The 14,863-nt window shown below is 34.6% G+C and overlaps 1 protein-coding gene across 6 annotated transcripts in view; it reads right to left on the minus strand.

The window, feature by feature from the left end:
* Nucleotides 1-2,573: 2,573 nt before the first annotated feature.
* Nucleotides 2,574-14,863, minus strand: part of LOC131956693 (protein CBFA2T1) — an 82,591-nt gene continuing 70,301 nt past the window's right edge. For 3 of the 6 annotated variants that reach the window (XM_059321244.1, XM_059321250.1, XM_059321248.1), the window contains exons 2-10: nucleotides 9,699-9,833; nucleotides 8,741-8,967; nucleotides 8,272-8,361; nucleotides 7,739-7,920; nucleotides 7,282-7,529; nucleotides 7,100-7,167; nucleotides 6,640-6,853; nucleotides 6,252-6,442; nucleotides 2,574-6,118 (exon numbers count right to left, since the gene is read on the minus strand). In XM_059321244.1, the coding sequence (XP_059177227.1) occupies nucleotides 5,642-6,118; nucleotides 6,252-6,442; nucleotides 6,640-6,853; nucleotides 7,100-7,167; nucleotides 7,282-7,529; nucleotides 7,739-7,920; nucleotides 8,272-8,361; nucleotides 8,741-8,967; nucleotides 9,699-9,833 (1,832 nt within the window). In that variant the 3' untranslated portion in view covers nucleotides 2,574-5,641. Of the gene's footprint in view, nucleotides 6,119-6,251; nucleotides 6,443-6,639; nucleotides 6,854-7,099; nucleotides 7,168-7,281; nucleotides 7,530-7,738; nucleotides 7,921-8,271; nucleotides 8,362-8,740; nucleotides 8,968-9,698; nucleotides 9,834-13,486; nucleotides 13,886-14,863 lie in introns of all 6 variants that reach the window. The other 3 variants (XM_059321246.1, XM_059321245.1, XM_059321247.1) reach the window with 2 other exon arrangements.

A 14,863-nucleotide genomic window follows, 5' to 3' on the forward strand; every position in this document is an offset into this window, starting at 1 on the left:
TACCATTCAGGTTGTGCACTTTTAAAAACCTGGGAAACAGAACACTGTTCTAATGTTAATTTACTTCAGGGCTGTTCTAGTGATGTTTAGCTTGAGACCGTCGATATTAATTATGCATCTAGTTTATTTGCTTCATCTGTAGTTCAAATGTTAGTTTCCTGTAAAAGTAGGATGTCAATATTGTGTTTATTTATTATGTTGCTTATATAATGTGTTTGTCCCTAGCCCCCCTGATGTTCAATGTTGCCAGAGTTAGCATGAATTATTTGGGGTTTTCTTTCGAACATCTGTTTCTGTTATTTAGGGGATCCAAAATTTACATTACGACATAGAATGAAAGTGCGGCAGTAAAAGAATGTCATCGAGATTTAATGAAAGTATGTTGTAATAAAGCTACCGTTTTTAGACTTTCAAACAAAACCTACAGTTAAGTATCCAATGGGTAAAATATTTTTTTTCACAAGGTTACATAGTTAATATAAAAGATTTGTTATAATTATTTAGTAATGAAATTTAAAGTGCTTTATTGTGAATCTCAAGCATGTCTTAGTTACACTTGGTTAATTTAGCTATTTTTGTGAAAGTTATTTACCTTGAATAAAATTTTGGTATTTGGATTTTCAAATGGGAGATAATTTGTTGCTTAACTTTACATTCATTTCAAATTCCTGCACCTTAGGTTGTTATTATTTGCTATTGTAAAAATTAAATAGAGCTTAAGATCTAAATTGGTAGTTTTTTTTAGCATTATCAAGTTGAAAGACAAATACATCAGTAGTGTATAGATTGCAATACTTAATGTTAGTAGACATACAGTTGTAAATTAAATATCTAATTAATTGTCTTTTCATAGTTTTCACCCACTCCTAAAGGATTCATAAATGACAATTTTTGGCTGGAATCTATACAATTTATAACACTTTATTTTTAATAAACCAAAAAATCGTTACATAATCACACAATATAGACATTTTGCAATTATAACTAAAGACAGTCAAGCTTAAAGTTCCGTTTTGGAGCTCACCTTGGGAGGTCTGCAGATAGCCCAACACTAAAAGATTTTTTTTTGATTCAGTGGTTTTTTCCAGACTTTTTTTCTTTCGGGAGGGGGGGGGGAGCACTTAAAATTTTATAATGGGAGGGGGAGTGAGTGGAGGGGGGGGCTATGTCGTAAAGTACAAAGTAGACGCGTGCACTTAGCAACAATTTCATAAAATGTGATTACGATTGCAAACTGGAATTGAAGGAATTAGTACATACTTTTGAGACGAAGGAGGCTAGTAAAATTAGATTTTAATTTCTACTTATAACGTGTATGCAATTCATAATAAATAATTATGTCACTTTTAATTAATTGTTTTCTTATACATATGTTTTAGTAATTAATTTGTGTGAAAGGGGGAGTTTTAATAATTTTGCCTAGGGCGCTAAATAACCTGGCGCACACACTGTATGCCCTGTCGCTTTTCTTGTGTCAGGGCAGTGAATATTTGAGGGGTGCATAATTGCAGTCGCGTAGCGAGGTCGGGTGGCACTTTATGGTGTCACCCCCCAGAGGCGTAGCGACCCTTCCCGGGGACAAACTTTCAAACTTTCGATTTGCACCCCCCCCCCTTCAAACTTTCGATTAGCACCTATTAAAAGAATATTTAACACTCGAATTAACCACTTAATTAAGTGGCATTATCATTTTTCTCTATATATTTTGCTATTTTTTGCCTTGGTGTCACCCCCCCCCCCCCCTAAATGGTGTCACCCGGTGCGGTCCGCACCCCCCGCCTCGCTAAGCCTCTGCATAATTAATACAGATGGGGATCTTGGTTGAGAAGTTTTTAAGTTTTTACCAAACAAAGAGAGACTACTCTTTACTTCAAGCAGTTGCTGTTCTTGTTTCCTTATAAAGCGTTTTTACTTTCTAGTATACTTAGCATTGAGAAAGCATTGTAATCATGCACAAAAATCAAATGAGCTTTCAGTATCACATCTTCCTACTTTAAAAGGAATATGAAGGGTGTATTGTAAGCGGTTAAGATATATAAATCGATATTAGGCCAATTTTTTTTACGTTTTACACCTTCTGGAGCCAGGTTATGTTTTTAAATCATGTCCGTCTCTCTCTCTGTGTGTGTGTATGTATGTAAACACGATAGATTGAGTACCGTTTCAGTTAGGGTGACGAAACCTCATAAATAAGTATTAGGCCTATATCAGATTAGTAGTTTTCTATTAACTATCGAGCAATTTTCGGTAACCGGAAGTAGCACTTATTAGGCTGTTTGATGCACATCACGTTTGAGATTTGGGTCTAGAAATATTGACTGAGGGATATTGAATTTATAGAAATAAAAACTATTGAAGCATGATTTCTAATTTTTGTGTTTGCTTATTTACTGATCACAAACATTTTTATTTAAAAAAGTAAAAACAACTCAATAGAGCTGGTAAGTAGGTCACTAACCAGTTCAATGGCTCATGCAGGTTTAATTGAGCCGTAGAACTGGTTGGTGACCTACTTACCAGCCCTATTCTTTTCAGCTGGCGTTCAACCAAATCAACAAAGATAAATCAAATACTTGAAATCATGAGTATTTTATTTGTCACTTTGAGAGAATAAAAAGTAAACTGAAACCAAACAACAGTGAGACAGTCATTAAAATCACATTATGCCGATATGGACAGTATGTAAATGGCACCAAGTGTTACCAGCAAAGTGCAGTAGACAGTCTGGGAATTCCCAGGACATCCCCTGTGAGATTCCACATCATGGAATTCCCGTCCCGCCTAGAGCACACTTCTAAAACAATGCAATATTTCTACACCACACAGTAATTACAATTAAAACTTGTTAATCTGCATCATGTAATGAAAAAAAAAACATTATCTGATCTTTGGATAGCATTTTTTAAAGCAATTTTTTTTAAATGCAGCAATTGAATGCATGTGTATGTATATATGTAAACATATATTCACACATACACATGGTAAATGCCTTCAATTTGAGACAAACATATAATAAAATATATTAATTTAAATATTTCATACACTCACTGTCTTAAGGATAATAATTCACCAACAAGCATTCTATTCAATTTAAAAAATACATTACAGTAACATTAATTTGTGCTTATTAATATGCTAATTATATTGATAAATGCACATTGTGTAGGTTAAATTTTTAATGAGATTCATAGGGTACCCATATTTGGTTTTGAATTCAATATTATTTAAAAACAATTTCTTGTTTCAGAGAAACAACTATACTTAACCCGCTAGAGGTTTCTAGTTTTTTTTACCCACTACGCCATACTTTTTAATCTAACTCAGAAACCAATGAAGAGGGGGTTGATGTGGTGCAAATCAAATAGTGTGTAAAATAATATGCTGCAGAAGACATGCGTCAAATAAAGCAATAAATATCACATTGTGCTAGCTTATTTTGATGAGGAGGTATGAAACACAGGCAGGGCTCATATCAATGTAAAGATCCATTGTAGTAATTTATTACCAATTTCTTATATTTTATTATTAGCACAATAAAGCTATTTTAAATAATTTTGTAAGGTGCCTAAAATTTGCTTCAAAATAAATAAAAATACATTTGCAAACATACAATTTTTAAATTTTTTATTTGTATGTGAATAAAATTTGCTTTAAAATAAAAAATAGGACTAAAAACAGTTTTAAAAATATTTTTGTGAGCGCTTAAATTTGCAATAAGTAAGCCTACATAAAAATAAATTCAACAGGTATCGCAAAAAAGGTTTCACTAATGGATCATTGCAATGTACAGAGCCCCTAGTCAGCATGGCTTTGAGCCAGTAGTATACAGTGTAGGTTTAGACTATGTATACAGTGTAGGTTTAGACAGTCCGATGTATACAGTGTATGTTTAGACAGTCCAATGTATACAGTGTAGGTTTAGACAGTCCAATGTATACAGTGTAGGTTCAGACAGTCCAATGTATACAGTGTAGGTTCAGACAGTCCAATGTATACAGTCTAGGTTTAGACAGTCCAATGTATACAGTGTAGGTTCAGACAGTCCAATGTATACAGTCTAGGTTTAGACAGTCCAATGTATACAGTGTAGGTTCAGACAGTCCAATGTATACAGTAAAATAAAATGATTGTGCTGGCATCATTCAGTCTATGCTTGTATTAGTGGCGTCTGCCAGACTTTTGGTACAAGGAAAATGCTACATTGGTATAATAGTACAAATGGTATAATTGACGATACAAGATGAGATCTATTAACACAATCTGCCTGATATCTTTGGCAGACCATACAAAATGTACCTGATAACAAATATTATACCCACAATAAACTTGATTATTTTAAGAAAATTTCTGAAAAATTGAACATGAAAACAGATAAATTATTTTTAAATATCTACTTAAAATTTTTTAAATAATCTAATATTAAGTTCCCAAATTGATAAAATTAAAAGGATTGACCCATTTTTTTTATAGTAGAAACCAGAGCGTGGTCAATTAAAGTTATTAAACAGGGAATCAATGGTATAATATCTTGGCTAATTAAAGATAAAAATTAGCATCAAGCCTGAGATTAGTTAAAAAATATAATCTGACACTATTGCTACAGTACAATGAAATATTTAAAAATCAAATTTAGACCCACACAAGTTTCAAGAGAATTAAATAGAGTATCTGAAAGAGTGACTAGTTTAAAAAAAAAAAAAGAAAAGGTGGCAACACAATGTAAAAGTGAAACACCCAATATCTGTCCAAAAAGTGGCCAGCGAAAAATAAGTTTGGCCATCTTTTTCTAGTTACCCTTTACCATTATTAAAAAGTCACTGGGAAAAATTACTAAAAAAAAAAGCAAACTGAAAAACATAGAAATGCCCTGTATCATGAATTAAATCTATTTGGGTATCCCAAAATAGTTCATCCACTGTCATGTTTGTTTGACAAAATATACATTTTTTTAGGATTAAATTTACGTAAATATATCATGTAATCACTGAAGCACACATAGTGAATACTTAACACTTTATCAATCATAAAAACAGTCACAAAAATCATTACCAACTGAAATACAAGACTACTAAACTTATTCAAATCTTATTTTGCAGCCAGTTGGCTATTTTTCTGTCCGTATGGCAATATCTTAACAGCTCCCAAAAATGACAGCTTTTGTGATAAATATTACCAGGTATGTAAACTGTGATAGCAATTTATCCTCAGTTATTTTAGTTCAAATTATTTCAATCTGGCCTGGACAGATTTTAACTTTAAAATGACAAGCCAAAACATATGTACCCAATGTATGGATATGGTAAAACCAGATATGTATATATTTGATAGGACTTTCAAAACAGGATTGTAAAATTGGTTCTCTTATTCGATTTTTGATGCTTTTTCATCAAAGCTGTGTTGTTTATATATTTTTTTTCCAACTTGATTAATTGACAAAGTTTTGTCTATATGGACTAGGATGATAAATCTGTATTCAACCTAAAAAAAATTTTTTGGTAGATTTCTTGAACGATATGTAGCCAGATAAAACCCCCACATGATATGGTAATGAGAAATCTCCATTGTGTGCTGTCCAATTTGGCATTACAAAGCCAAGGTTGAGATTTGACTTAAGAGTTTAGATGTCCATTTGAATGCACCTTTAAGCTGAGCTCTCGGAGGATACGACTGTGGCTTCATTGTCCTGATCTGGCGTGCCAGGGTTGGAGTTTGTTGGGCTGGAAGATTTGTGAGATGGGGATGATGGGGAGACAATGCCAGTGGAGGTGGCTGTCGGTTTTGAGCTTTCCTTGGTGGATAAGCTTGGAACCACAGACGGTGTCGGGGAAACGCAGGTGATGTTCGCTGCATCGGCAGACAAGCCCTTGGACGAGGGTGCCAGGTCCTTGCCGGCTGTGGCTGATGAGGATGGTGCGTTGATGCTGGCGGCTGCCGCTGCAGCTGAGGCTAGCGCTGCCCTCCTCAGTTCTCTGGCTTCAGCGACTGAAGTGATGTGGGCTTTGCCGCAGACATGATGGTGATTTTCCCAATCCTTGTGCTGACAAAATGATCCACAGTATCTGGCCACGTTACAACCACTGCAGGTTTCGCTTGCCTTACGACCACAATTCCAGCAACTCTGCAGAAATAAAAATTAAAAAAAAAAAGTTAATTAAATTTTCTTTTTACAAATTTAAACCATCTAATTAGCATCAGGTTACAAGAATTGAATTAAAAGACTTAATTCAAAATTCTAATTAAATTTTAATTACCTCTGCTGATTCCTCTTGATGACTTAGTGTGAGAAGAAGGTCTGAATGTGTCTGCTTCCTGGCTTCATTTATAGCTCTCTCCATCTTCAGCCTTTCAGCGGCCACGAGGTCAGCGGCCTTTTGATCTGCCGCTGACACAGCTTTCTGTAGCTCAAGCATGGCCTGTCTCTTGACATCATTGACAGCTTCTTCTGTTAATGTAAGCATTTATCCAACATTAATTCCTGTATAAAGCCTACATAAAACTGTCTAATTTGTTTTAATTTCAGGAAAGCCGATATAAGAAAGCAAAAAATTGAAGAAATCACTAACATACGGAGAAGAACTAATTACCAACACATTGAATGGTTATTTGGCTGAGATTTAAAAAAGAATTTTGGCTTCTAACCTGCGCGTCGTCTAACTTCACTGACACGTTCTTCTGTCTGGCGAAGAGTAAAAGCCATCACGTCGCCTGAGCGTTTCTTGACGTCTGCATCAATCCCATCAGCCTGCCTGCGAGCCCAGAGAGAGAGCTCCTCCCTATCTCGGACACTTCTCTCTTGTAAAACAGAGAGCGCTCTTTTAGTTTTATCCACCATCCCAATAATGCAGTTTAACATCTGGAGAGAAAAATTTAAATCAGACAATTAATAAACTTTTCGCATTTTAATTTTTTTTTTCTGCTTATATCATAATAGTAGATGAAATTTAGAATTGTTTAAATTTTCTTTTTAAACCACTGCATTAAAATACACAATTAATATACAATATTTCACATTTAAAATTTTGATTTCTTTTAACACAGTGTTATAGTTATAGAAATAATTATAAAAATGTTTTTTAAAAAGCTGCCTAAAATCCCTTACTGTTTCAACGTGTCTCCAATCATCATCTAATCTCTCCATGTGATCCAAAGAATCTGAAGATCTGAAACCTGAAGAGGAAATAAAAACATTTCTTTAAAGATCTTTCTTTTTGGTCAGAAAAACGTAACAATAAACATTACAATAGAAATAAAAAATGATTAGAAGAATAGGTCTAAACTTACTGTAACTGGTGAAATGACGATCTCTCTCCCTTTCAGTTCTCTCTCTCTCCAACTGCTCTCTCTCCATCCTTTCTCTCATCTCTCGAGATTTGCTGATGTCCTCTAGCCTGATTGGTCCAGTGGAGAGGTTAAAGGTTGAACCAGGACTAACACGACTGCTGGACACTGGGCTGATCTGATGGCTACCATGGTGCCTTTTGGCTGGATGTGGTGAGTCAAGATGCAGGTCTAGACCATTCTCTTTAGACCTTAGTAAAAAAATGTCAACTTTATTAATAGTACACAGATAACAAGAAAAATACTATATTAATTTACAGAAGCAAAGGGAAGTCACTCTTAAAAAATAGCTAAAAATAAATATTAACAGTCCAAGTGGAGACATGAATCAAATAGAGCTCTAGAAATTTCTTAAATGGGTAGGTCTAATATTATTTAAATTAATTTAAAAAGTGCTTACTTATCAGGAGAACATCTTTTCCCATTTTCATTGATCTCAGACATGACGGAGTCCTGGGTGTCCAGGGGAGAGTGTGTCGGGTCAAACACAATGTGCTCATTCTGTGTAAGAAACTGCTGTGGTGTCTGCTTGGCCATACGAGCACAGTGAACAAGTTCCCTCTGCAGCAAGGGAAGGTTGGCCTGCAAATGAGCAAAAGTTAAACAATGATTAACTTTTGGTAAGAAGCATTATGTCCCTTGAGGAAACCAACATAAATATTAATATTATATTGTAATGAGTCACTCATTTTTATATTGTTTCTAAATAATATTAAGACTTACAACAATTAAAATATTGGTTTTCCTATATCTACACCTGATATAAAAGCTAGTTTGTTCAACATTGCTACCTCAATCTCAAAATCCAAAAAACAAAACAAAAGAAAAACTAACAAAACAAAAAACACAACTAATGCTGTATTGCATTGCTGGCTTTCTCAAGAGACTTCAATATCTGTACAATAACAATTAGCTGTATCATTAAGTTCTTACCTTAAGGAATGGAATGACAAATGGTCGAAGTGGAAAGTTAGTGGCTTCTTGAAGTTTGGCGTGGAACTCTTCAATGGAAAGGTGAGAGTTCTGAAAAAAGAACAATGGATTTGATAGGTATAAATATTGGATGTATAGCAGTTCTGTTTTATTAGCAATGGAAACAATGTATTTGATAGTTACAAATATTAGATTTATTGATCTTAGGATTAATTAGCTATGGAAACCATGTATTTGATAGTTATAAAATATTAGTTTAATTGATATTAGGATTAATTAGCTTGAAACAAAAATTACAATTACTTGGTGGTTTTGGTACACATGGAAGTATTATATTTCTTTATTTTAACTAAATATTTTATTACAATAAAGATTTAGATATTTTACTAATAAATGATATCCAGATATTGATCTAGATAAAAGGTTCACAAAAAGGAAGAAGAAAATTAATCATAAGAGAACAGCTTACCACTAGACCTAAGACAAGGGTTCGAACCCTTTCTCCAATCTCAGGGGATATATCCGAGCCAAACTGTTGGAGCGTCGTTAAGAACCGTTTGAGTTTGCTGAGCTGTCTGGCACCACAGGCAGGGGGCAGTTGCTGGCCACTGGATGAGTTCATGAGAGAGCCGATCAGAGGGGGGGAAGGAGTGCGACCATTCATTGTGCTGTGTGGAGAGTGACTGCCATTGACACCTGCAGGTATAGCAACAGTATAGGTGTGATTGTGAACCATTATAGATTTAAGGAGCGGGGGGGGGGGGGGGGGGGAAAGGGGGAGGCTAAATTTATCTAAGGCAGATATATGACCAACTGAGCTACTGATGTTGGGTATAAACTTATTTTTAAAAAGTGTGTCTAACTTAAGATTATGTTCATGAGAAATGACTAGAGTATATTGTGATTTGATTTTGTAACTGTTAGGGTAACTTAAACAATTAAGAGTAAAAAAATTTTTGCTTTTAAACTGAACATATGATAAGATTGATGAGAAAAAAAGTAAGTGTGCAAACACATTTTATTTTTAAAAAAATAATTAGATCTATCTTTTTTTCATTTTTAATGTTTTACCTTTTAAACTACTTCTAGATTCTAGATCTAGCTCTAAATCTAAAAATCTGAGTCTAAATTTAATAAAATGCAAGTGTTTTTTTTATTGTTAATTAAAGGCATAAAAAAAAAATCTTAGCTGACAACAATAATTTAATTTACAATAAGACTGAATAAGATCACATTCGTTGAAGGGGTTATATGCCTCTTAGTCTTAGTCTTAATGATAGTACATGAGGTAACAATGTGAAACAAGTTTAAACTTAATTTTTAGGCATAGATCTAGAGCTACTTTAGATTTAGAATAATGTTCCTGATATCAACGACTAAATAACCATTAGACTAAACGAAATAAACGTTCGTTTTAAAACCCTTACCAGATATACTGCTGTTTGAAGAGAGTGGTCTTGTCGCAGGTGGCAACCCTGTCATGTTACCCGTTTTGGGAGAGAGTGTTGCTGGGGGAGTCGGTTTGATATCAGGACTATCCGGCATCGCACACTCCCGGAAATCTGAAAATAAAATTATATTGATAGGCTCGCCGTGTTGACAAATGCAATGATACAGATAAATTCAACTCTTTCACTGTCATAAATTAATACACTATGAAAATTCTGAAGAGTAAATATTTACAAGTCGTCTGCCAGTGTGAATTACGCGGGGAATAAAAAGTAAAACTAGCCAGATTTTGCAGAAATGTGCGGCCATTCTTCATAAATATGCCTAATTATTAGCTTCACTTATTTTAATAACTTCTGTTTAACAAAATAATAAATTTATGATACACGTACGTGTAAGTTGATACGACTTTTTGTATACGTAATTGATAGTAGCAACTCAACCTTAGATCAAACGCAAACAACTTTATTCAATTTTTAATATTTACTTCCGTGCTTGAAATAGAACTATTAAAAAACTTCTCTTTCAGACTAGGCTGTCCTTAACGCAGACGAAGTAGTGTTTCCTTGACCGGCATGACAAAATATAGATCTAGTCTGGTCAGTTTTTTGTCTTTACTTTCTCTAGAGTATATGGTTACTAATCGAATGCTCTGCCACTAGCATACACCAAACCATTCTATAATAAATAAACTAAAAACTAAATACACAGTTATTTTAAAAAACACGATAACGGTAGGACCTACTTTATGTTCAATTATTATTAAGATCTTTAACGAAAAAAAAAAGTTTTTTTTTTTGCCGTAGCCATACAATGTGTTTCCCATGGGTTTTGTTGTGAGCACACGCCAGCTTGACCAAATCACATGAAACACATTAATCTTTCCATGCTTTTGTTTTAACTGCATCAGTAATGGATTTTTAAATTTTTAAATGCTAATCTGTTAGCATTTGTTTGGTCACATGACTACATTGGCGCTACCAGCACATTTCTGATAAATATGAATTTTGCAACACGATACAAGTAAAAAATAAAAGACACATTTAACGTGGAATTTATTTTTTCTTTATTTCTTACTTGCTTCACAATGTACACTCCCCAGTTCTGCTGTTATCAAATAGACTATATTTTTTATATTTTTATTGTTTATCTTGTAGTGAAATAAATCTCATTATATAAACCCCAAGTATAACTTCACAGGTAAGGAAACAACTAAACCTCTCAGAGTTAAAATTGATTCACAGTTTACACTCCCCAGTTCTGCTGTTATCAACTAGACAATTTTTTTCTTCAAATTTTATTGTTAACTTGTAGTATAATAAATCATATTATATAAACCCCCTTGTACATTGAAACGCAGGGGAAACAACTAGACCTTCTCTCAGAATTAAAATTAATGTTGATTCACAATTAACACTTCCTAGTACTGCTGTTAATACTGTTATCAACTAACTAAACTATTTTCCCCCAAATTTTATTGTTTATCTTGTAGTGAAAGAAATCTCATTATATAAACCCCCTTATAACTTGAAAGGCAAGGGAAACAACTAGACCATCTCTCGTAATTAAAATTAATGTTGATTCCGTTTCAATTCCGGTGAAATTTTTAAAAAATTTACAGCCACTCAAAAATTGTCCGCACGTGCACCACACGGCACCCCCCCCCCCCCTCCCCTGCACGCGACAGGTGGAAATCAGTGTGAAAACAGATGAGCTATTAACCGTGGGCGGTCTTTAGGTGCCTGGAATGATAGCACACATCAGGAACCACGTCGCGAAAATAGGCGCTCGGGAGATGGTGTTACTTCCCTTCAGATTGCCCAAATTATATCCGTAAACTCTAGCAGGTATTTACTGGTAAGTGATTAAAAAAAAAGCAGATGGTTTTTCAATGGCTCATAGTGCCCAACTTATAGCAGTAAACAGTTAAGTATTTACAGGGGTGGTGTGTGTGTGTGGGGCACTGCCTCTTCCAGTCCGAAGAAAGTCAACCACCCCCCCCCCCACCTTGGACGACAGAATTAATATTTAATTATGTAGAAATTAAATACTTTAATCCGTTTTGTCGTCCCCCCCCCCCCCGGAGGTTACGTGTATGTGATAGAGCTACATAGATTACAATAGCTGATTATTTTTCGTTGAGTCAGCACCGTTTTGCAAGGAATGTCCCCCTATCCTCGTTTTAGACATTGATTTATTTAAACAATACAAGCAAATACAAAATCTTGAGCATTTTTCTAGATAATCCACCCATGTCAAAATCTTGCCAACGCCACGTTTTGATTGCTTTTGTCATTTTGATTTGCGCGTTAATTAATAAAGTTACATAAAACTAATTGATAGGTTCAGGTTCGTACAGATGAATGTCTACTAAAGTTGAGGGCAGGACAATATCGTATGGTATCGATTTAATTTCCTGCCGGTATCGTTTTCAGTATAACAATACTTAAAACAATGCCAGCGGAAATGAAGTATCGATACTGTTTATTACAGTTTCGATACTTTTATTAGAATTCTAGGTGAGTTTTCCAGAAGATACAAACTATTTTGTATTATGTGTGTGTGTGCCCTGATTGTTTAAAGTGGTGTGTGTGTGTGTGTGTGTGTGTCGTTACTATACAAATATCTAATACTTCGTTTATACCGTGGTGAAGTGTCACCAATATGTGTAGTACTATGTTACGTAGAGTGTTCATGAAGAATTACGAAAACATAAAGTATGTGACTAGCTGGCGCAACTTGTATATGGAGGTGTCATGCATATGTGTAATTAGTGTTATCTTTACAAGGGGTGTTCCATGGGTGAAGATTTCACTTTATATTTGGAACGTCCTCTATATATGAAATGTCCCTTGTATGTGAAATGTCACCTATATATTAAACGCTTTCTTTTCACGGCGCATCACATTTATATTTGTATTGTCATCTGTCTTTCGAGTTTCTCTTATATAGGGATCGTCACCAATATATCAACTCTCACTTTAACCGAAAGTATCACCCATATTAGGAGAGTCAAATATATGTAGTATAAGTTTAATACAGAGTATGACCTTTATATGTAATGTCTATATATGGAGTGGTAACACAGAAGACTACTTAGAGAAATTTAAACTAGAAGGTTGAAGCTGTGAACAACATCATTGCTCACACAGACATTCGTGAGATCTGAGAGAACTCAACGTTAGCCGTTTTCTAAAGACGACTGCAGGTGCCTACCAAGCAGGTAACTTACTGGTGATCATGCAGTAGATAATCAGGTGTGCTTACATGCATATAACCAGGTGTGCTTACATGCAATTAACCAGGTGAATTTACAGGTAACCATCCTGCATATAACCAGGTGTGCTTACGTGCATATAACCAGGTGTGCTTACATGCAATTAACCTGTTGTGCTTACATGCGATTAACCAGGTGTGCTTACATGCAGTTAACCAGGTGAATTTACAGGTAACCATCCTGCATATAACCAGGTGTGCTTACAGGTAATCGTCCTGCATATAACTATTATAACTAGATATGCATATATGCATATACTCAGGTATGCTTACATATAGATAACTATCCTGCATATAACCAGGTGTGCTTACATGAAATTAACCAGGTGTGCTTACATGCATATAACCAGATGTGCTTACATGCATATAACAAGGTGAACTTACAGGTAATCATCGTGCATATAACCAGGTGTGCTTACATGCAATTAACCATGTGTGCTTACATCACATAACCAGATGTGCTTACATGCATATAACCAGGTGAACTTACAGGTAATCATGCTGCAGATATCCGTAGGATAGAAGGCCTCCAAAAGTTTGGAACCATAAAATGCCTTGGAAGCCAGTCTTTTTACTTTGGCTGACTCTCCAAATCTTATAAAATAATCTTCGACAACTTTAGTCCAAATTCTGGCCCTACTGTAGTCCAATTTCGGCAGCTACTTTAGTCCAATTTCTGCCACTTTTATAGTCCAAATTTGTACAGCGAATGTAGTCCTTTTTGTAATGTTAATATCCAGTTTAAATATTTCGTTGTTTGCTAAGTCATTCAAAGTGCGCAATACTAATTTAAGTTCCAAAATATGAGAGGCATCAAGTGTTAATTTAAAGCTACACAACATTAAGTTGTGGAAATATCAAGTTAAAACTGTGTCAATAGTTTCAGCTGCTGTAGAGGGTAAAAAAAAAAAAAAAACGATGATGATACTGGTACTATCTAAGTGGTACTAAAAGCCTTTCTTTCCTTCGGAAGTAACGGTGAATTCACAACGAAACTGAATTGACAGTGAAGAGACTAGTAAAGAGAAACACGTGACTTTTTGTTGACATGATAGTCTCACTCCAGCATCACTCCAATGAGACAAATAGTGGACCGAATAAAAGTGAAAACATTTCTAACAATGAAGTACAAACAATAATTAAGAAAAGTATGATGGACCAAACATAATTTTAATACCGAATGCTATGACCTAGAAAAACACGTCGTGACCTCTGGAAATGTTGACACACAAAAAAAACATATCAAGGGAGACAAGAAGTCCACATTAGGTTGCCAAGAACAACAACTCATTATAGAAACACGGACTGCCATTAATATGCTAATTTTAAAAAACAGTTTAAGAGCGTGGTATGTAATTGTTTTTACATAAGCATCACATTACTTTATTCGCATTAAAGGAACTTAAAAGATACAAAGCTTTTTTTATTTCGAAAAAAAATTATTACATTATTCACATTTACACTATCGGAAAACTTGAATTTTTTGTCATTTTTAAAAAAAAATGACACACCACAAATATCTAATGATTTCATAGATTTTAATCCTTAGCTTTATTCTTAGTAACGTCTTTATTTTTTTAAGGATAAAAACAACACTTATATTCCATCAATATAAAAAACAGCAAGTGATCCAATTAAAGGTGAGAAAAAATAAATTACATATACAACTATATTCACCATCAGGTGAAGATATTCGTCACACATTAAACTAAATAAAAAAAAAAGAGATCAAATCAAATAATCTTCTTTCGGTTGGACGAAACTCCCTCCCACCTCCTCTTACAGCCTCATTCGTCCTCAGCTAACTCAAACACTAGCGGCCGGGGCTTGGTACACAAACAGGGCGAGCGAGAGAGGGAGGGGGGGG

The sequence above is a fragment of the Physella acuta genome, unplaced genomic scaffold, assembly GCF_028476545.2.
Source record: "Physella acuta isolate Inbredline_101_S28 unplaced genomic scaffold, ASM2847654v3 ptg001170l, whole genome shotgun sequence".
Lineage (NCBI taxonomy): Eukaryota > Metazoa > Mollusca > Gastropoda > Physidae > Physella > Physella acuta.